Source organism: Gekko japonicus, unplaced genomic scaffold, assembly GCF_001447785.1.
Source record: "Gekko japonicus isolate JY-2015 unplaced genomic scaffold, Gekko_japonicus_V1.1 scaffold4, whole genome shotgun sequence".
Taxonomy (NCBI): Eukaryota; Metazoa; Chordata; class Lepidosauria; order Squamata; family Gekkonidae; genus Gekko; species Gekko japonicus.
The window spans coordinates 539,690-562,275 of record NW_015165234.1 but is presented as its reverse complement, the minus strand read 5'-3'; the positions used below and the strand labels follow the sequence as shown (position 1 = coordinate 562,275).

At 41.3% G+C, this 22,586-nt stretch overlaps 1 protein-coding gene across 1 annotated transcript; it reads left to right on the top strand.

Moving 5' to 3' along the window:
* Positions 1-7,522: 7,522 nt before the first annotated feature.
* SIK1 (salt inducible kinase 1) lies at positions 7,523-20,617 on the top strand. Its single transcript, XM_015409814.1, has 14 exons — positions 7,523-7,629; positions 8,235-8,466; positions 9,179-9,295; positions 11,128-11,191; positions 11,531-11,692; positions 11,921-12,045; positions 12,166-12,289; positions 12,902-13,125; positions 13,601-13,750; positions 14,226-14,348; positions 14,611-14,833; positions 16,286-16,561; positions 16,953-17,199; positions 17,861-20,617. The coding sequence occupies exons 2-14, from the start codon at positions 8,314-8,316 to the stop codon at positions 18,264-18,266; spliced, it is 2,394 nt and encodes a 797-aa protein (XP_015265300.1). The 5' UTR covers positions 7,523-7,629; positions 8,235-8,313; the 3' UTR covers positions 18,267-20,617.
* Positions 20,618-22,586: the final 1,969 nt, after the last annotated feature.

Genomic DNA, 22,586 nt, shown 5'->3' with positions numbered 1-22,586 from the left:
CAGATCCCCCTACCCCCAGTTCTCATCCCTCCTGCATTTCCCACAGAAGGAGCAGGGCGGAGGGGAAGGCTGACAGAGAGGTTGTTTCTGAAACTTCCAGGGGATGCTTTTTGTCTTCTCATGACTCTTTTTCTTTCATAGGCTGAGAACAGGTGTGGGGGAGAAGGGAGGTCACTCTACTGTTAGCCGAATTGCTTTATTTACAACAATTGGCAATTTATAAATGGGTTCTTGCCTATTTATACCAAGGTCCTGATCCCACCAAGGGTTACCAGTAAAGGATTCTGAGGCTGTTGTAGTTAAAATCGATATCCTTTACTAGAAATATGTCTCATGCAAACAATACTGATGCACTCACACATTCAATCAAGTTCCTAAGGATTAAAGTAGGAAATAAGCACAGTTGCATTAGCAGGTAGGGTGATGATGGGCTATACTTATCTGTCTTGAAGCTTGGTTGTTCCAATGAAGAATGGATGGGAAGAAATGGAAAACAAAGGGAATCCACACGACCAGAACCAGCCGGAATGCGTGGGTCTCTTGACTATAGATCAAGAGATCAATAGTAGAGGCAAGGGTTGGGGATAGCAAGGGGGACTCAAGAGGAGTAAAAGCAGACAGGGGTTGTCTTTGGGGAATGATAGCTAGGAGGAGCCAGGTGACTGGTTCTCTCCTGTTATAGGGGGTCCAAGAGGTGGGTGGTAACTGTGCCAACCTCTTGACCCACCTACCTGTTATTCCGTCCCAAAAACAATCCTATTGGTTGCAGGCAGGGAGGGAGGTTACTTAGGAGGGATGGCCAATATTGTAACCTAAAACCTTACTCGAAGGATTGGCATCTGAGCAGGTGTGAAATCCAGGTGTCAGGATGCTTCCTTGTAATGCTGATGAAGTTGGCCAGTTCCATTGATAACCAAATGTCCATCTGGCAGGAAATTCCAGCTCAGGAACAAAGCAGTTACATATTGAGGGGTGATACGTGACCACAAGCAGCTTTGCCATGGGGGCTGTTTCTTCCCAAAGTTGTTGTTTCATTGCTCACAATAATGGGGATTTGTGCTTCTTCACCAGGCTGGGCAACTGAGTTGCTGAAACCTTATTTACATGTAAGGTATGTGCAGGCCCCCTCTATGTGTGTCATCACAACAGGTGACCTAAAGTGTACAGCTCTCTGAGCCCATGTGTGTGTGGACAGTCCATTGTGTAGCAATAAGCAGTCCATAAAACAAATATCAGGCTTGTTCCCTAACACACCCCAACACTCATTCGACCACACACACCTCATAACACGTGCTCAGTCATCCCCCCAGCAGCCTCCTGCCTTCCCTCCCTTGCACCAGTCGCTCATGGGCTGGATAAGAGTCTTGGATGGGCCAGTTCCAGCCCACAGGCCATATGTTTGACACCTCTGATGTCCAACCTTTTTAATCTATACCAATCATTACACCATTTCAGGATTTGGGAGTGCTTTTTGATTTTTTACAAGCATGTGTCCTAAGTCTGCATGAGCTATTTTGTTCTCTGTGTAGATGTGTTACTAGGCTGAGTGGGAAAGGCTTTGCTTCTACTCACTGGCAGACAAGCAGGATACTTTGGGAAACAGGGGCACAGGCTGTGGCTTGCCCCTCCCATAATAAATGGCTTACCTGTAGTCTGGAGGGGAAGTAGAGGCAGAGAATTAAGGCTTCCCCTGCAATAATAATGAACAAACACATACACACAGAAAGACTTAGCAGATTCAAAAGAGATCAGTGATAGCTAAGGAAGGATCAGATCATCACTCTCTCTGTGAGTGAGAGAACCACTGATTCTGGATCTAAGATCTATCAGATATCAGGAGGGGAATGTGCACAAGTCTGCCCATTTATGAGCAAAGCAGAGGCATCTCCCCCTGTCTTTACCAAGGGTGCCAGAGTCGATTCCTACTCTTTTCTTGCTCATATTGCTGTGTTCTGCTGTTTGAAACACATTTTTTCTTGGGCTGCGATACTGGAAGTCAGCTAAGGTGGGGGGAAAACGTGAACTCAACTAAGTACACTGCTGTAAAGTGAGGGCAGGGTTTAGATTTGATCACCTGCATGCTACATTTTTTTTGGGGGGGGGGAGGGAAACATACCAAACAGCTCCCTAAAAGCTATGTCAATGTAAATTCCCTGTGCACACTGTGCAAGTAAAAATCCTAAATGCTTGTAAAACAAGAATGGTATCTTCTATCTTCCTGAAAATTGGAAAGAGGATCCTTTGGGAGAGGAATACAGTCTGTGAGAATTTCATCCCCGTTGGAAGGGTCCAAGGAGTTGCACCAGGAAAGGTGTTTCCCTTGAATTAATGTAAACAATAGTTCAATTGATTTCCTAATACGACTAGCTTTATTTCTTTTCTTTTTTTAATTAACAAAAATCAATCCAAACCCAAATTTTCTTTTGCACAGTCATGATTAAAACCAGGACTGTGCTGAATTGTGATGAGTTTGATGTTTGATGTCAAAGTTGTCATAGAAAGGCATGCTCGTGTTGAAAGAGCAGCCATCCCCCTCCACCACAAAATATGTGGAGAGGAGAGCCAAGCAATGTTCCCTCTAAGCTGTCGAGTCTTGTGAGCAGAAATTCTACTTTGTGAGCTACTGGCATTAAAATTGTGAGCAAGCAATTTGGCTACTGCATAAATTAAGTTTGCTTTGTAGCCATCCTTCCTGAGCTAAGACAAAAATGTGTGAGCCGGAGGCTAAAAAAATCTGAGCTAGCGCACACTAACTCAACTTAGAGGGAACACTGGAGCCAAGTATGCTGCTCTGGCACCTCATTAGGGAGAAAGGTAAGGTATACATGAAGTAAATGTCCCCACTCTCCCCTGGCTGCACATCTCAGCGGTCTTCAGGATGGGACTTCCACTGGGAGGGGGATCTAGAGGTTCCTCTATCCAACTCCTTTTGCTCCAGTGAAGGAGTGGGGGCAGGCTCCTAAGGGTTTGACACTTCTCTGATAACTACTGGTATGATGAACCACATAGCCTGCGGGGCATGGAAGGGGGGAGTGGGAGATAAACAATAAGCTCTGCCAGGATGATAAACAGCAGGTAGAGCTAACCCTATCTAATTAACATGGAGGGAGAGAGATGGATGGACAGAGGGGAAGAGGTTAAGAAAAATGACAGGTAGTCAATAAGCTCAAGTATACAAATGCTTCGTCATTGCTGACTGGTTCTTACAATGTACTGAGGTAGCCCTCTCTGGTCATATAGATGCATTATTGAAGGGAATTATGCTAACTCATTCCTAAAAACTGAACAGAGATTTCAAATAGGGACAGCAGATCTGTATCAACATACAACTACACCTGATATATTAGGGGGGGGGGAAGAGAGACAAAGACCTATCTCAGGCATATTCATGCTTAACAAGGACTGGCAAACAGAAAAAAGTTGGGAAACTGCTTTATCTGCTTTACCAAGGGAATCATTACAGATGTAAACAGCGACATACATACATACCACCAGGCTATTATAAACTCTCACAGGTTTTTGATGAAAAGTGAATTAACCCTGACCTAGCTCAGTCCCACAGGTGTTATAGAAGGGCTTATGTGACAGGATAATTGGGAGTCAAATACTGTGCACCGTGGATGGATAAAGGCTTTTAAGCTTACTGAGAAGCTGGTACAAAAGGGGAGAAAAGAAGTTTGGTGACTAGAGAGAAGAACACAGGAAGAAGGAATCGCAGAATGGTACAACCACTGGTATGAATTTCAAAAAACCACAGCAGGACTCCATGGGATAACTGTAAAATGCCACTTGGGATTAATTCTTGTTTTTCTAGAGTCTGCTAATAGATCTCTTTGAGTTGTGCTGAACTAGTCAATATGATCCAATCTTGGTTACCAAATCCTTTTCCTTTGGGACTCCAATAAAGAGCTGCCTGTTTCCAGGCAGGATGGGATACAGAGCACCAGGTCTTACCAGTATTTCAAGGGGAAGGAATGTAGCCTGTCGCAATGTACTTCTTCCTTAATAGCTTCCAGGGAGTTCACATGCGCCAGTTATACTTGTACATGCTGTTTTGCTAGGCTCCAAGTGCTTTGGTGAGAACAGTGAGTTTTGTTTCATAATAATAAGGAATGTTAGCATGGAATATCACATCAGATTATTTAAGTACTTTATGGCTACTAACTGATATTCACAAGGAAGGTATATATCATCACCTCCCTCATGAAAATAGGAAGAGACAGGCACCAAGTCACTGAACACATCTGTACCTAGGGACCCAAGTGGCTCAGACTCTGAACCTCTGCCAAGACCATGCCACAAAGTTGGCCGCCTACACTCTCTCCTTGTAACTAAGGTGCCTTTCCAGCTTCCAGGAAGAGAGTAGCATGAATCTATCTAGAATTTGTTTTTAAATATATATTCCGTTCTCCTCAACAGGGACCAAAAGCAGCTTACAACAGCATTCTCCCTTCTTCCATTTTTTCGCACAACACTAACCCTGTGAGGTCGATTCAGGTAGGTAACTGTCACGACTACTCTCTTTTATTCATGTGGTTAGGTATGGTGTGCCTTTCTTGTTATGTCTCTCTTTATTTCTGAGTATATAATGCTGCCATCAGGAATTTAATTCCAATCTTATATTTTAACCTTTTCCAAGGTACTGTGCCCAAGCTCTAAGGATCCTTTGTTGGTCTACATGGTCCTGTGGATGAGACTCTAGTATTTAAATAGCATATGACTCTGGGTTAACAATAAACAAAATAAAACTTTATTTGCACAAGAAGCATATCGGTTTCAAGATGTTTTGTAACTTATCTCTTCAGTGAATAAAAGTGTATTAGATAACTTCTGACTGAAGTGTCACAGTCTTTCACTTCACAATTACTCCTTTTTCTCTCTCTCAAATCCCCCTTTCTTTTCAGAATGTACTTCGTTCAATCTTTATTTTATTTTGCTCAGTTAATCTCTCCCTTTTTAACTCAGGTTTCTGTCAGCTTCTTCCTCTCACATTCTTATAATACTCTGACAATATTAGGATTTGACTCTCTAGTCCCTAATATGTTCTCTGCAAGTATTCTATTTTCTTTAGAATCTTAATGAGATTCTAATCAGAAGACTGCTTTTCCCACTCTGTAGACTGCTAACTGCTTTCACTCTCTCCACACACACTTCTTAGCTCTGCCCATACACTCTCAGTCACCAACCAACCACCTCACTGGCTCATCCCCCTCTTTCATACCCCCCCATTCTTCTGCAATTTACCAGTCATTTCAAGAAACACACACTTAAAACTTTTCACTACAGTAGCCATGATGGTCTGAAGCAGCAGAACAAAGTTTGAATTCAGTGGCACCATTAAGACCAACAAAGTTTTATTCAAGGTATGAGCTTTCGTGTTCATGTAAGTTAGTTTGAAAAAGAGTAACTGGTCCAAGGTCAGTGACTGGCCCACTTTCCACGGCAAAGTGGGGATTCAAATCCAGGTCCCCCCGATGCTTATTTGACACTAACCACTATACCATACTGATAAGCAAAGGCGATTTGGATACAGATTCTGAAATAGCTCAGTCTTATGTGTATTTCTTCATGCTTCTTTATATTACTTCATTGGGATTTGCTGCTGACTTATTTTGGGAGACCTTTTTTCCTTTGGGTCACATTACAAAGTTGTATTTTACTGCATAACCAGGCATTTTGCTGCTTTCATCATCTGCACAGGGGCCACTATGCTGTTAGTTATGGTGATAAACATGTCTAGTTATGGTGATAAACATGTCTTGAAAAGGTTTTTTCGCACATTTCAACTCTGCCCTGATTTTAAAATATATGGTAGTAATTATGTGAATAGTTCAAGAAAAAGTTCCAAATGAAACAAAAAAAAACATCTGGGATGAAATTGTACCGAATGAGGTCATGAACCATGTAATTGAGTGAATTACACATGAACGTACATCATAGGCTTCCAAACCACAGCTCCCGCCAGAGGCATTATCCCACCCCCAATGGACTGCTAGACCCTGGCATGTCATATGCCAGGGTGATATTTCAACACTTAAATTGGAGGTTTGCTGCATTCTGTTCTGATCTCAAAAAATTCAACTAGTAGGTCTTCAGGATCCTGGCATGCTGCCACACTCATCTAAGCAAAATCTGAGCAAGAACTTGGCAAATGCAAATAGCTTATGCTGCAGGAGTTGTGGCAAGGTGACCTAAAAACTGAATTCAGGGCAGACTGTCAAGGTCCTGCCAGCTTTTTTAGTTTAATACATTTACTATTTGTCTCCATGGTATATTAAAATTACTATCTATCATACATTTTAAAACGTTGAACATGGGCTATACTTCCAGTAATTCCAGACTGATAAATACCTCCAGGAATATTCCACCAATTGGCTGCTTATACTCAACCTACCCTGGAGTTCAGTTTCTATTATAGTCCCTGATAAGGAGCCGAAGAAATCTGCCTGAAGTCCATGAAACAGAATAGCAAGCTAAACAGACAACAGCCCATTTTTATAGATACAGTGTGTGTTGATGCTCTCAATTCCTTTCAGCAGATTTTAAATACGGAATTTTCGAAGTTAGATTTCGCTTCCTATGAGTTCCAGTAAAAAATCCACCGTTCCTCATCATTTTAAGCCATGGCAGATAAACTGCAGCGTTTAAACTGGCTTTGTAATTTGGGATTCAAAGCCGGGGGCTTTTAATTGTGTTGCTGCGGGTGCCTGGACTTTGGCCTGAAACCTGCAGTCGGCAGAGTGGCGTGCAGGGCTACTGTCACTAACCCCCAATTTCACCCGCGGAGGGCGAAGTGCAGAACTCTGTCCCTGCTCCCAAACTAGGCTGGATTCCAGCGCACACAGGCATTTATTTCCAGAGGACGGTGAGATTTAAATCGCGTTCGACGTCTCTTGCATGAAGTTTCATAATCCTATTTTGGTGCACGTGGGGTGACCGCCTGTCTGTGTCGCGATGCGCAAGCGACGAAATCCTCTCGAGACTCTGGGATCTAAGGTCTCGGGTCAAGCGGTGCCAGCGGCGGCAGTGTAAAAACCAACCCGGGATGGCCTCTTTGGCACCCGACCTCTACTGGGCTTCTGGAGCACACCGGGTTAAATGCCGCCTGAGCTGCGGTGGGAGGCGAGTGAAAGCGGGCCTCTGCGGCTCCGGCAGGTGGCGACCCCTGCAAGGATAACAAAAGTCACGTGACGGATCGCACAGGGAAGGGCCGCTTCTCTCCCCCCCCTCCCCTTCGCCCGCTTTCCCCTTCCCTCGCGCTTGGCGCTAACGTCACCCCACCCTCCTGATCTCCAGGGTGACGGGCCCATTTGGGCGCGCGTCAGAACAGCCCGTCTCTTGGCAACGGCTCTATGTCTCTCTCTCTCTCTCTCCTTTCTCATTCAGCCTCGCGCTTGGTCGCGCGTCGGTCTGGCGTCAAAGTGACGTCAATGGGTCCGTCTCGGTTTTCGGGGTGGGCGGGGGGGGGGAGGGCTTTCCGCGTGCTCCTCTGGCCTCTGCACACACAGAGTGCGCTGGCAGCAGAGGCAGCGCACGGCGCGGCGGCATCGCTAGAGCAGCAGCAGCGAACCTGGCAGGCGAGCGGGTGGGGACGCGGCGGCAGCAGCCAGCCTGCCTGTCTAGCGCGAGGTACTCCTGGAACTTAAAAGAGTGCGGCCGATGCTGTTGGAAGAAACCGGGGACAGGGCAAGTTTCCTGGGGAGAAGTTCTGCCTGGAATGCTTGAGATATTTGTGGCTGTCCTTGGGGACAGGCGCGCATATTCCTGGCTTCCCTCAGTCCTCGCGGGCCCGTCTCGTAGGGCACTGCGGCTACTAACTGCCCTGGGGGAACCCGGCATGCAGCTCTTTGGGAGCCCGCGTTGCTTTCCGAGGTGGCGCTCCTCGGAGTCCTCATTGCGAGCGACTCTTCACGAAGGGAAGCGTTTCCTTCCCTAGAAAAGCTGAGGCTACTCACTAAGAACTTTCCAGGCCAGCTTCTGCAAGTAGTTTCATGTTTGGAATTTCTAAATCGCGGAGTGTTTTCCGTTTGTAAATTATTTGGGCAGGGGGGAAGTTTTTGTCTGTTTAAAAACTTTCTACTTCAGTAAGCCCCAGTGAGAAAGTCAGTTTAGAAATAGCCATAATTATTTTTCTCAGTCTAAGATTTGGAAGTTCTTGGGGACCAACTTCTGGAGAGCTTTGGTGAAGGCTTTGTACGGCACGAATTTCAGTGGAATTTTTATTTGTTTTGCAGGTGCAAAACTTCAGCTTTTGAAGAGGAATACGTATATAAATACTTCTAAATAGTGTTTGTCACCCACCAAAATCTCACCATGGTGATCATGTCAGATTATACAGTTGTCCCCACCTCAAACCAAAGCCAGCAAAGGCCTCTTCGAGTTGGATTCTATGATATTGAGAGGACCTTGGGAAAAGGCAATTTTGCTGTAGTAAAACTGGCTCGGCACAGAGTGACCAAAACGCAGGTGGGTGTGATGTCAGTGGCTTGGATTGGTTTAGGAAATCAAGAGTAAAGAGTTGAGGATATTGTTCCATGAAGTTTTTGGTTTGCAGAAGTATGAAATAAATAACTCATATTAAAAGGGGCTAATTAGAGCAGTATACTCAGAATAGCCAGCAGTACTGGTGAGATGGATGTGAAGTCTTTCAGTAGAGTGGATTTCATTTTATTGATTACCTTAGTAAAACAGACAAATGTTTTTTGGGTATCTTGGCTGAATTTCCTGTAAGGCTGACAGTTTTGGAAATAAAAAACATAGTACAACTTCAGGAATATATAATGGAATTTCTGAACTAGTTGTCAAAGTAACCAGCATCCTGATTGGAAAACTGCAGTCCTAAACACAATTTACCAGGGAATAAATGCAATTGAACTTATAAATCCAATTAAATTTATTACAGTTTACTCCTATTGTGTTGCATTTGTAAGCAAGTCCCAGTTATTCCAATGAAGTTTATACTCAAGAAAGCTTTAAGATATATGTTTGTTTGGGGTTTCTTTGTACTTAGGCTATATTACACTGCATATTGTTCTCTAAAAGAGGCATTTTGTGCAGCTTGTATAATCTCTCAAATGGTGTTAATTTTTTACAGCTGTTCTTTTTATATGTGTTGGTAGACTGTAGTAACACAAGTGTATTTTACAAAGGTTCTGGGTTTCTTTTCTTGAATCTGTAGGTTGCAATAAAAATTATAGACAAAACACGGCTAGATCCAAGTAATTTGGAGAAAATCTATCGTGAAGTTCAGATAATGAAGCTTTTGAATCACCCCCATATTATTAAGCTGTATCAGGTAAGAAATCACTTCTGCCTACTATCTGCCTATTAGAATTATTGTTATGGTCTTGGCTGTTAATAATCTTATGATGCACCTGGTTGGAACAGGAGAGAATGATCATTGGTGGTGGTGGTGGATAGTGCCATCAAGTCGCAGCCAATTTATGGCAATCCCATAGGGTTTTCAAGGCAAGAGATGTTCAGAGTTGGTTTGCCATTGCCTTTCTCTGCTTCATGACCCTGGACTTCCTTGGTGGGCTCACATGGAAGTAGTAACCAGGGTTGAACTCTGCTTAGCTTCTGAGATCTGACAAGACCAGGCTAGCCTGGGCCATCCAGGTCAAGTGAATGATCATTACACTTATTTAAAATGCACAAACAGAAATAGATCAGGCACTGTGTTTAACAAACTTGTTATATTTGATCAAAACTGATTTAAAGATAGCTACAAATAATTTGAATGTGAGTGTAAATTGTCAAGTGTAGGAGGTGAATTTCCTGTTAAGACTATTTCTTATGTCTACACTGACTGTCTGTGAAAATACATTGCTGATTATAATGCAAAGTTTCTCACTGGGCTGACTTGAAATAAGTCACATTAAAATCATTTGGTCTTGCATCTGAATAAACAAAATTAGGAACAGGGTATCATTTGTATGTTGCCACTTAAATTTGAGTTTTAAAAACTTCAAAACACACACATTAATGCACTGTGCTGAAAAAGAGATTGCAAATGTCTGCCGACATAACAAATGCTATATACTGTATTTAATTAGCATTCAGTGGAAGTTTTGTTTAATCATCTTAAATAGTATTGTGTGGGTTTAAGGTAAAGGTAATATGTCACGGTAGATCTAAAGTTCATTGTGAGGTATCAGTTACCATCATAATAAGATGTGCTTTTTGGCTAGTTTCCCCCCCAAAGCTTAATTAATATGAAAACTAGAAGAGCCAGTTATTTATGTGGAGATATTATTTTTAAAGATCACAATCTCATTTAATAAATTTATAACAACATACATTTCTGTCCAATTATTGCCAGTTTGCTAGCATAGTGGTACAAGATTCATAGGTTCTATTAATATTACTTCCACAGAATAGCATGGACCAAAATAATATTTTAAGGATTTGAAAATATCTTAAAATCCTTCTTGATAAATCAGGCTACTTAACTGAACAAGAGGAGCACTTACTTCCAGCTTTTTGTTTATGTTGCAACTTAGTATTTTATATTCTTGTTGATTGATGTTTATGTTTGATGCTCACTTTTGGAGGAATTTGAGTAGTAAAAATTAGGTGAAATGCCAGTTTGGGTGTGGAGGGGTGTTGTTGACAGTTCAAATGGCAAGAGTAAAAAGCCTGTAAAATGGCAAGTGTGATTGGGTAGCCTTTACATACTCCTTGTTGTGTGCTCTGAATTTATTGATCACCTGTCTTGTTAATAGTGAAATCATAAACCATGTTACCATTCCCTAAGTGTGTACCCAGAGGTCATAAACTTGTTGCTAATATATAGTAAAAATAAGAAATTATTTATTTTATTACATTTGTACCCCGCCCTCCCCGCACGCGGGCTCAGGGCGGCTTACATAGTCACAACCGTTTATCAGCAAACAGCTAAATGTTTCTACACATGGACTCAAAAGGATAGCTGCATCACATTGCAGTTTTTAATGGCAACTGTGAGGGGAACTATAGTTATTCTGAGTAATTCATGTTTACTGGATAAACTTCTGTAGTGAAGGAATTTGCTATGTTATGCAGTACAGAAATGTACTTACATTCAAAACTACATGGAAACAAATCAGAGGTCTGTATCTTTGAAATATTTTCTCTCTCCCTCCTCAGGTTATGGAGACAAAAGATATGCTTTACATTGTGACAGAATTTGCAAAAAACGGAGAAATGTTCGGTGAGTTCTCATTATGGACACTGAGCTTTTGATGTTCTTTTGGCGACATTCTTCTCACCCTCTAAGTATTTAAACATTTGGATAAACAGCATTTTTGAGAGGAACAGTCGTGTTATATGTCTGGTTCAGGCTAAAAGATGGGACATTAGCTGAAGTTTCTGATACTGGGTGGGTGGGCGTTACTGAAGATTTACATCCTAATGCTTCACTGTTTAAAGTCAGAGTAAATGTTCACAACACCATAGCACTTAATACCACTCAGTCAACATAAAAGTGAAGGAAAATAAGAAGTCTACCCTAGGCATTTCATTTTTGAGCTTTTGTCATTGTGTCTGGCAGATCACTTGACTTCTCATGGCCACCTGAGTGAGAGTGAAGCTCGAAAGAAGTTCTGGCAGATTCTTTCAGCGGTTGAATATTGCCACAGTCACCACATAGTACACAGAGACCTCAAGACAGAGAACCTGCTGTTAGATGCCAACATGAACATCAAGCTTGCAGGTGAGCAGTGGTTGTGCTGGTGCTACAAAATATGGTATTGCTTCACTTTTTGCATGGTGCCCTAGTAGAAAAAACCTTTAAAATGTTTTTGAAAACAGCTGATTGAAGGAGCCTAGTTTTCTGATGACATTTAGCCAAATGCAGTGCTCTTCCTTACTTTAATTATCAGTCCATTTCTGAAATGCACATACCCAGTGTTAAATTCCAGGTTTTCATCTTCCCTTACAGATTTCGGGTTTGGAAATTTCTACAAATCTGGCGAGCCTCTCTCTACATGGTGTGGAAGCCCACCCTATGCAGCCCCTGAAGTTTTTGAAGGAAAGGAATATGAAGGTCCTCATCTTGATATATGGGTAGGTTTTAGATTCTGTACTATACTACTACAAGTGTAAATGTGTTCCAGAGGGATGATACTCAAGAGGCTGCACTGCTTGTGTTTCAGCCACTTTACTGATTGTGCTTTTTATTGACAGAGCCTTGGTGTGGTGCTCTACATTCTTGTCTGTGGCTCTCTGCCATTTGATGGGCCTAATTTACCAACTCTAAGGCAAAGAGTGCTGGAGGGACGATTCCGCATTCCCTACTTCATGTCTCAAGGTGTGTTTTACTAATCTTTCTGATGATTGATATTTACACTTTTTTCTTTTTTACCCATTTGTTAGATTTTTGTTTTTTGAATTTGTAGTTTCTTGGCCTTGAACAAATGGCCAGTAATTTACAACTGTTAAGCAGGGTATTATCTAGAAGAATTCTTTAACTCCAAATAGTGTATAAAAAATTCCCCCAAGACATATTTTCTTTTCCATGTAGAAAAGCACAGCAATATAGGGAAAAATACATTTGGCTGTAGAAGGGATTGTTACTTTATTTTTTGACAGAAAGGGTTGTTAAACGAAGTTAGACTATATATTTAAAACATTTTAAAATTTTCTTCTTAGCTGCTAAAAGGAGAATTACTATCAAGGACAAAAATACTCAAGTCCTTGTAGTACCCCGGTCAGCTTTTGCTGCTTTTGCTCTGGAGGAAAAGCAGAGTATTTTGTCACTGTTTTGGTAGCAGAGGCTCAAAGACAAGATTAAACTGTTCTGGTTAGCGTGGTGCGTTTGTAAAATCCTTGTTGGGGCTGAGAGAATTAAATTTGTTGAAGATATCTCTTGACTCTGTATCAAATGTGTCTTTTCTACTTGTTCTTAAAAAAACCCCACTAGACTGTGAAACGCTCATTCGACGGATGCTGGTTGTGGACCCTACAAAACGAATCACAATTGCCCAAATAAAACAGCACAAATGGATGCAGGCAGATCCTTCTCTTCAGCAGCAGCAGTGTTTATCATTCTCTATACAAAACTACAACTCCAATCTGGGTGACTACAATGAACAAGTCCTTGGGATTATGCACAGTCTTGGCATTGATAGACAGAGAACAGTTGAGGTGAGTCTTTGACTGGTTGTGCAGAGTCTGAGAAACACTTGTCCCTTATACAAGCTTAGTGACTCTGTTTTCTAGAAAATAATAGCATTTTTGATGCTTAGATTTCAAATAAAGAAAAAGGTCCATTTGTGGACAGTGATACTGAAATATTTCTGTGTAACTTGGCAGAATATATTTGGAAATGATGGGAGTACTACCAAAGCAAGCAGTCAACTATAACAGCATGTGAGAGGAGAATATTCATAGTTCTAAAAGCTCCAGTGCTGTATCACATTCCTCTGTTCTTAATCATTCCATATTAATCCCATGCTTATGCTATGATCTTAGATGTGTGGTATTGAAATTTCCTTACTAATTTACAGGGGAGCTTACTTTCAAGTAAATGCTTCTGGGTTTGCAACTTTCAGTTAAGTGGTAGCAATCCTTTTTTGAACCTGTGTGCTATAATGGTGTCTCTTTGTTTTCTCTGCTTCAGTCCCTACAGAATAGCAGCTACAACCATTTTGCTGCAATTTATTACCTTCTCTTGGAGCGCCTCAAAGAGTACAGAAGCAATCAGTTGTCAAATCGTCCAGTAAATGGCCGTCAGCAAAGGCCACGGAGCTCAGACTTCAGCAACATTGAGGTAAAACTATGTTACCTTTCATAAGGTCATGCTATTTTTCATTTTTGTTTGGCTTTTTCTTGTTTTAATGCAATTCTGTTCCTAGCAGAATGGCTTATTGTTTAATGACTTTCAGTCTGCTGGCTAGAAAGCATTTTTTTCAGCAAGATACAGGAAGTGTGTGTTTATGTGTAATCCCTTGTGCCGTATTTCAGTATTGGAAGGGAACTTGGTGTACTGCAAAATTGAAACCCCACATTCTGCTGTAAAAAATCTGTGTTTGTTCAGCTTCAGTGCCTTTAAGATCTGTCTCATCTTCTGTCTCCATGAGCTAAGTCCCATCCCTCTATTATTTTCCTGAAATGTAAACATACCTCGTGAGTGTGTCTTAGTAATCAATCCTTGCATGTTCTGTAATGCGCAGCATTTCAAACTATATATTTGTTTTTGTCTGAGTAGCAGTTGTCAATAACTCTTGAATCCCTTTTGTCTTTAGTTGCCTCAGGACAGTTTTGCCAGTGAGACATTGAGATCATCTCTGCTTTATCAGCATCCACAGAATCTGATTCAGTCACCATTGCAGGCAGAAATGGATTGTGACATAAGCAACCCATTACAGGTTGGTGCTCCTGTCATCATCATTGCATTTGATTGGGGAAAGTTGGGGGCTGGTCACTGTAGGACAACACCGACCAGAGTAATTTAAACATCTTTCTCTTCTCAGTGTTACAGTTTGCATAAGCTTTCTTGAGGATATATGTCATATATGTACAAAATACATGGGCAAAGGAGCTGGATAATGAGGGGATTGTCCTGAAAAGGGGTGTGAGGAAGAAGTGAATAAGTGCACTCCATTACTTCCTATATTTTTGACCTTTCAGCCTGTGTTCTTTCCTGTGGATCCGAACTTCAACAGCCTCTTTAGGAATCGCTCAATCTCTCCAAACAGCCTGCTGGAAACCACCATCAGTGAGGAAGTCAGGCAGGACAAGGAACTGGAGGAGGAAATTAAAGCCTTTAACCCAGTGCGCCTTCCCATCAACACAAGCCGAAGGCACACACTGGCTGAAGTCACAACCCATTTTTATCAGAGCTCTCCACCATGTAAGTGCTGCAAGAAAGAAAGGTTGCTGGATATGGACTGAGGGTTAGAAAAGCAATTCCTTTTCAGATTTTAGAACATCAGCATCAGTGTGCTGCTTGACTCACAGTGAGATCCTATGCAGATTTACTCCAGTCTAAGTCTATTGATTCCAGTGAATTTGGACAAGTATAAGTCTGCATGGGATTACACTGTTAGGATCTTGTGCTTTTCTACTCATCTGTTTTGTGTACTTATTATTTAAACTCTTGGCTTTGAAAACTGCCATACAGCCATCTGTCTCCCATGGGCCTTTATAGATTTTTACATGTTTCCTGTACATTAAAAATAATAATCTCCAACAACGTTTTCTCCAGATAGCTCATTTGTTGAAGAGAAAATTGTATTTCACTAGCACATCAAATCTAGTATTATGTCACCAGCAGAATGTGACACTTCTCTTTGTTTTCCTCAATGCATGCAGTGTGGTTGCGTGTGCTATGTGAAGATGATAGTGAGAGCATCAAGTCTCTTATTGGATAGTGCCTGTAATATAGCACGCAAAATAATGACATCTTTTCCCTACCTGTGCCATCTTGTGAACTTTCTAAAAAGTTTTGTTTTATTATTTATGTACAAACTTTCAGTGTGCCATCCCAGTGAGAGTAACACTTTTCTAAGTTCATTGAAGTTTTAGAAAGGTGGAACTCTACTTAGAATTGCAGTGGAAATGTTCCATGCTGTCCAGCTAAAGCATAGATCATTCACATGATCCTACAGCAGTAAACGGTAGCAAGGTTTCCACCTTCTCTGTCTGCAGCAATATTCCGCAGTGTTGTTTACCTTTTTGGAACTTTTTGCAATTTCCTGTCTCTATGCTACACATCTGTAAGGAGGGGTTACATTTAAAAAGTCCAGTTAACAGCCTTGTATCCCTGGCTGCCAGGCTCTTTCTTCAGTCCCCTTATATGCTAGGGGGCTAGGTGGGCAGCAGAGAAGATATTCTAGCTTGACAGCAGCACCAATTTCAATAATGAGTACAAGGCCTCTATGTTTTTTTCCCTTTAATGTAGAGAGTAGGTTATTTTCTAATTTGTGTTTCGTTTTCAAAACTCTGGTAGAATAGGTATGTCAACAATTCCTATACCTCTTTCATGTAAAAACTAAAATGATCATAATTATTGCTGTTGAACTTGCTACAGCAGGAATCACGTGTTGCATTTATCACTTGACTTAGCAGTAAAATTGTCCCATAGGTCTTTTAAATTATGCTTCTGCTATAATTTGCTGCCTGTACCAATTTTGTTTGGCATTGGCAGCGCTGTTTATTTATTTATTTAAATTTATAACCCGCCGTCTGAGGTTGTTGGATACTAGCAGATTTTCTGTAGGTGGAGAGGCTAGTATTGAGCAGTTTTGATTACTTCCTGTGTGATTTCATAAATGTTCTCTTCTTGTATATCACCTTCTTGTAGGTATAGTGATTTCTTCATCCACAAGCCCCACAGAAGGAAGAAGTTCTGACAGCTGCCTCACTTCATCATCAAATGATAGCTCTATGACTCCGAGCAATTGTTTGGAAGATCAAATGATGCTTGGTCACCCAGGCACAGCCAGAGTCACATCATCATTTCTGACTTCTCAGTCAGACACACCAGTATTGCAGACTCAGGGCTGCATGGGTGATGCTTCTCTGTTGCCTGTCAGCTTCCAGGAAGGAAGGAGAGCATCCGATACCTCATTAACTCAAGGTAATTCTTTTGTTGCTACATCAGCAGAATAGTGGGGTGTCTATGTGTGTATGTGTACAGATATACACACATGCATAAGATACAGAGTAACTAGGAGCCTCTTCATTTTATAATTTTTTTCTTAAACCCTAAAATGCATTATGTTTGCATCTCATGGAAGAGTCCCAAATTAAGAGGTGTAGATTTGGATTGGGGCATGGGGGATGTGATGCACAGGAGATTAAACAGAGTTACGTAATGAGCTATCTGGTCAAGGTTGCAAATTGGCTTTGGTTTAGGGGAGAGGAGTATAGTAGAAATTCAGGGGCAAGACGTTTTGTGTCCATGGAAGATATTAACATGTAATATACATGGATGTACAATTTCTCTCCCCTTTTTCTTCGCTCTGTAGGCTTGAAGGCATTTAGACAGCAGCTGCGGAAGAATGCTAGAGCCAAGGGTTTTCTGGGACTGAATAAAATCAAAGGGCTTGCTCGCCAGGTGTGCCAGTCATCATCTGCTCGGATAGCCCGTAACAGCATGAGTCCTTTCCAGCATTCTCAGCCAAATGCCTGTGTTTATGGTAGTGGGGGAAATGGTGGCGGCAGCAGCTGCAGTGAGAGCAGGAACATGCTTGAAGAGGTGCTTCAGCAGCAGAGGTGAGAACACAGCACCAGACATAAGACATGAGCCCAGTGTAATGCTGGCATTGTAACAACAGGAAAATGTACTGGTTTTGACCAAGCTGAATGCAGAATTGCTGTTTTATGTATAGTTTTAGGGTACACTATATGGTGATACAGGCTGGGAATCACACCAGCCGGCCAAACTACAACCCATCTTTTCCAAATTTGTTTTCATAGTTTCTACACATTGGTTGTACATGTGTGTTGCCCTAATCCATACCATCTGTACACCCATATTTTGTAATGTGTAGATCATGCTGATAGAGCCCATCTGATTTTGCACTACAGATATGCAAACATTAAGTTGAACTTTGGGAATAGTAGTAGATGAGGTGAAATAAGGTGAGGTTAGTGCACCAGAGAGAATGGGTTGGGTCGGCATCCCACCACCGAAAGCACATGTACAGTTTGAATGTTTGTCACACAGCCCACAAGAGAGGTGGAGTACTGTGGCTTAATAATGGAACTTTGTCCATATTTTCTTATCACATTCTAGCTTATAATGTTATGAGTTGTGGAGATCCCTGCTTCTGATAGCTAGCAATCACCACATGACACGAGGGCTGAAGGTATGCTCTGTGAGAAGCATAAGGAGGCCTATTAAAATAATTAATTTCTTCATTCTTCTGTTCAGAATGCTTCAGTTACAACATCACCAGGCAGCCTGTCACCAGCCTTCTCAGGTGTCTCAATCACACACCATCAGCTTGTTTGACACAAAAGGCAGTAAATCATCCACTTCCCTCCTCCTGTCTGAACTGCAAAGTGAGAACTCATCAGAATTGGCCTTTGGCAACACCCAGCTTCTTCGGTCCCACCTTTTTAGTGTTGGCGCCTCTCCAGTGTCTTCAGCTGCTCATCTTCTAGACACTCATCTGCACATCAGCAACAACCCATCCCCCATTGCCTCCATGTTTTCTCAGCAGAATAACTTTACTGTGCAATCTCCAGCCTACGATGCCATCAGTTTGCGGCATGGGGACTTTGAAATGGAGGATCTCACTTCTGCCCAGATGGGGAAATTCGTCATGGTCAAATGAGAAGTGTTCGTGTTCTTTGCATTAATGCATCTCTTTTGGGACAGAATTCCACTCCTACTAAGATCTGAGGAAGGGTGATTGACTGTATTTTGCAACAGTGAATTTTGCAACAGTGAATAACTCGCAGAAGCAATAACATGTTTGAAGTATGTGAAGAGACCATTTGGCTCAGTAATGCTCCTAACTCTATAGAACTGATAAAAAAGCAATATATATGTTTTTTGGCTTCAACAATCCTTGCACTGAACAAATATAATGAGAAACAGAAAGGAAAACCTTAAAAAAAAATAATGACAGGGAATGGGGATGGGTGGGTGGGGCCAGGGGGAACTTTTCTGGTACTGTATTAAGGTTAGGCCAATACAGCTCTGCTGTTATGCAAGACTTCAAAGGTTGTCAGTGGTTGTGGCATGGCAGGGAATGGCTTTTTCAAAGAAGGGACCAGAGCCGCCCTATTCACAATATTTATTTTATGGATTTGTGAAGATGCTTACCTCTTTCTTAAAAAAACAAAACACAAAGTGCAGAAGCAGCAAGTAACGTGCAGAGATAGACGAACAATAGTGAAAGCATTTTGATGCTTGTTTTAAAGGAACCTATACCTCTTCTGCTTATTTCCCCCCCCCCACTCAAACATTTGTACCTTAAGAGAAAACTGTGAACTTTTTGCTTAGTATCTCAGACATAACAGCTAAAAATAGTTTGTAGTCATCATTAGCAATTAATTTACTCTCTTGGGATGGCTGTTCCCTGTTATCAGGCTACAGATTGCTTTCATGTTGCCTTTGTTCTGAAATGATAGGAATATTTTATATATTGGCATGGAGTTACTGATATTATTGCGGCAGTGATGGGAAGACTTTTAAAAGAATGTTATTCTAGTGGTTTTTTTAACTTCCCATCCCCCCCAAAGCCCTAATATTGTTTTGAGGTTGCCTATGGGTTTTTTTCAGTGCTGTATACATTTATTGCCGCTGCTAATGAGGGTTTTTTTTTTAATGCATTTCATTATCAGGGTCCAAACTGAACCAACTCATTTGGGAAAAGTGCAATATTCAGATTTTTTGACAACTAGACTGACAGTTGAAAGGAAGAGAATAGCACAAAGTGATACTCTACAAATACAGTCTTTTTATGAACAAGCTAGTTAAACTGAGTCAGATAGCACAAGTTCTGGGTTTTGTTGTTTTGCATACAAATAGGTAAGTTTTTATAGGCTTTTTTATGTGTGGGATGTGTGTGTGTGTGCATGTGCACATGTGTATAGGAATTGGAAGACACTATACACTACTTCTTGGGGTTTGAAATAAGCTTCAATAATTTTCTGGCATTGGCTCCCTCTGACCAGAAAATGGCTTCCATTGGTGATAATGGAAGCCAGGCCTGGACATCACAGGGGTGAGGGAGACCACAGTGTGACCTCCTTTGACCTTGCAGCAGTTAGCTAGTGGCAAAGGAGAAGGGAGGTCAAATTTCTGTAGCAGGTGAGCAAGTAGCGAGCCAGCTTGGTCCAAAAATACCATTCTGATGTTTAAAACCAGCTTCATTCTGTCTAATATGTTAAGGACCCATTTCTTTAAATGTAACACAGGGGTGCCTTCAAGTTACTACTGCTTCTTGCAGCCTGCAGTGTTATATATGTGTAAAAAAAAAGGTATTTTTAAGCAAATAAGCCAAAGACTATCTTGTCTGTCTGTCGGGTAGATTGGGGTGGGGAGGGGGGAAATAGACGATAATGTTATGTGGCTCTGTCTGTGGCTCTTCAACCTCTTTATGTACAGGATCAATATCGATGTGTCTTCAGCTTGATGCTGCTGCTATGTGGTCTGGGATCTTCAAGGTGAAAGGAAATTATCTCATTCCCTCTGACTGGTGCCTTTTGAGCAGAGGAAGCACCAGAGGTTCCTGGCTTGGTCTGTGGTTAGTAGTAGTGACAAAAATGAGTGAGGCAAGATTGTTACAAAGCAGCAATGTTGCCTTCATTTTCGTAAAGTAGCACATATAGTTTTAACAACTCTTTCCTTTTTCCCTTTTCTGTCTAATCCCCCCCCCAGTGTCATAGATCAAGTGGCCACAAAAACAATGTCTGTTTCTTGTTCTGAGCAATGAAAAGCACTTTACTTTCAGAGAACCCTTTCCCCTCCATTTCTGTGTGATTATAGAAAAATAGTTTGAAACTATTCCAAAATAGAAAAAGGTCATTTTCAACATTTCAGGGTTTGTGTGTTGTTGTTTTTTGGGGGAGGGGGTAGAGTTCTTTGACAGTGCTGTTCTGCAGATTGCAGTGCAATAGATTATTTAAAGATGCTATGTGATTGTTTTAATTAAGATGTATAGTTTTTATTTTTTACCATGACTGAAGATCATTTTATTATGTTAAATGAGATGTATACCAAATTACTAGTTGTGTTTTATTTAATATTTAAATTAAAAAAAGTGTTTTAAAATAATACATGGTTTGTCTTTCACATTTTAAAAACTGTTTCTGCATATACATGTACAGGTTACATGCTGGTTGTCTGATTTTCTTCAAATCTTCCCCCTCTACAGAATGGAAAGCTAGAGGCAAGCCAGTCTCAAACACACACACACCCCCTTAGGTATTCAGCAGTAGACTCTTGAGAAAATTTTCTTGAGGGTAAGAAGGATTCTCAGAAGATCTGCCTAGGAATGCAGTGCACAAGAGGCTTATGAACAGAAAAACATTTGGCAGTAGATCTTACCAGTTAATAAAACATCTGTTTGGGGATGTAGAGTACCTACGCGTGGCAGACGCTGAGAAGGAATAAATGAGAAGGGTATCACTTTTTGCTAATGAGCATCTCTGGAATGTCTCTCCACTGTTGGGGATGTAGTGCTGCTCTCTAGATGGTCTGATTCAAGAAGGCAATTCCATAGCACAGAAGACATGAATTTGCAGGGGCCTCTGATGGGAAACCTTAGCAATAGCCACTGGCTGTGTATCTTTCCATCTCATGTGCTTATGCTTCTTTCCCTCGTTTGATTTAAATATAAATGTCATTTATTATTTCTTACTCTTACAAAGATGAAAAGTCTCTGAAGAATAAGATCCAAGAGTACTTACCCAAATTCTGAATTAAAAATAATTTTTGCAAACCACTTATACAGCTATTCAAATTAAAGCTGCTAGTTTGAGTGCGTTCCCCCTTCTTTCTTCACCCTCCATCATGGTCACCCACCATTTGCTCATTGTGAATGGTGAGCAGATTGACCAGAGCTGTTCTTTATGGATATATTCAATCTAGATTTGGGGGTGGAGATGGATCCAAAAGGTGTCATTTGAATAGACACACTATGCAAACACTTCAACTGCCTGAACTTGAAGATGCTATTTAAGCTTTGTATTATCAAAGGCTTGAAAAAGCAAGAGCGATTTCAAGGTGCAGTTGAACATCATAGCAGAAAATGAAACCCCATCCTTTTTCAGTTATTAAACTCAGTGATCTTTTGGGCTTACAAGGGGTTATTGTGAGGTGAGGGTCAGTATACTGGTGGTCATGAAAGTAGGTGCTATAGCAGGAGTAATAAACTGGGGAAGGGGACAGAAAAGAGGTGTAGGTGGGTTGTGCTTTGGTTGTTCATGTTTGGCTCATTGATTGGGGTCCTGCAGCAGAGTTTGGCCAAGAACGGAGTCAAGGAAGATCTAGGATGGAACCTGGTGGGTCAGGGGAGAACTTTCCAGTGATCTCTTATGTAGGTACAGGTTCGACCACTATTTAACATCCTAATCTTTCATACCTCAAATAAAACTTTGTTGGTCTTAAAGGTGCCACTGGATTCTAAATTGGTTCTGCTGCTTCAGACCAAAATGGCTGACCACCTGGATTTTTTTTTTTAAAGTTTCAGTACTTAGTTCTAAAGAAACAATTTAGGAAGGAAAGAGCTTCTGCATGAGTCCAAGCCAGTAGCTATCCATGCTTTCATGGATCTGATTGCCCCCCTACCACAATGATCATATCCATAGGTTTTCAAGAAATTGCCTTCTATTAAAATAATCTTTAATAGCACCTCACTGTCCCATTTAGTTGGACTCATATCCTTCAACTAATTTCTTATACTTTCAAGATTACTTCCCCCAAAGTATTCTTAGATAACACACATCAAATTTTTGTACCTTGTCAACGCTTTTTTGCTACCTTTAATTATGAGATTGATATATCAGTTTCAATAAGCACGCAAGTAACTGTCCATTGGAGCTGCGGTGGCTTAAGTGGTTAAGACGCTGAACTGCAGACTGGAAGGTCAGTAGTTCAGCAGTTCGAGACCCGGGTGCCGCATGATGGAGTGAGCTCCCATCTC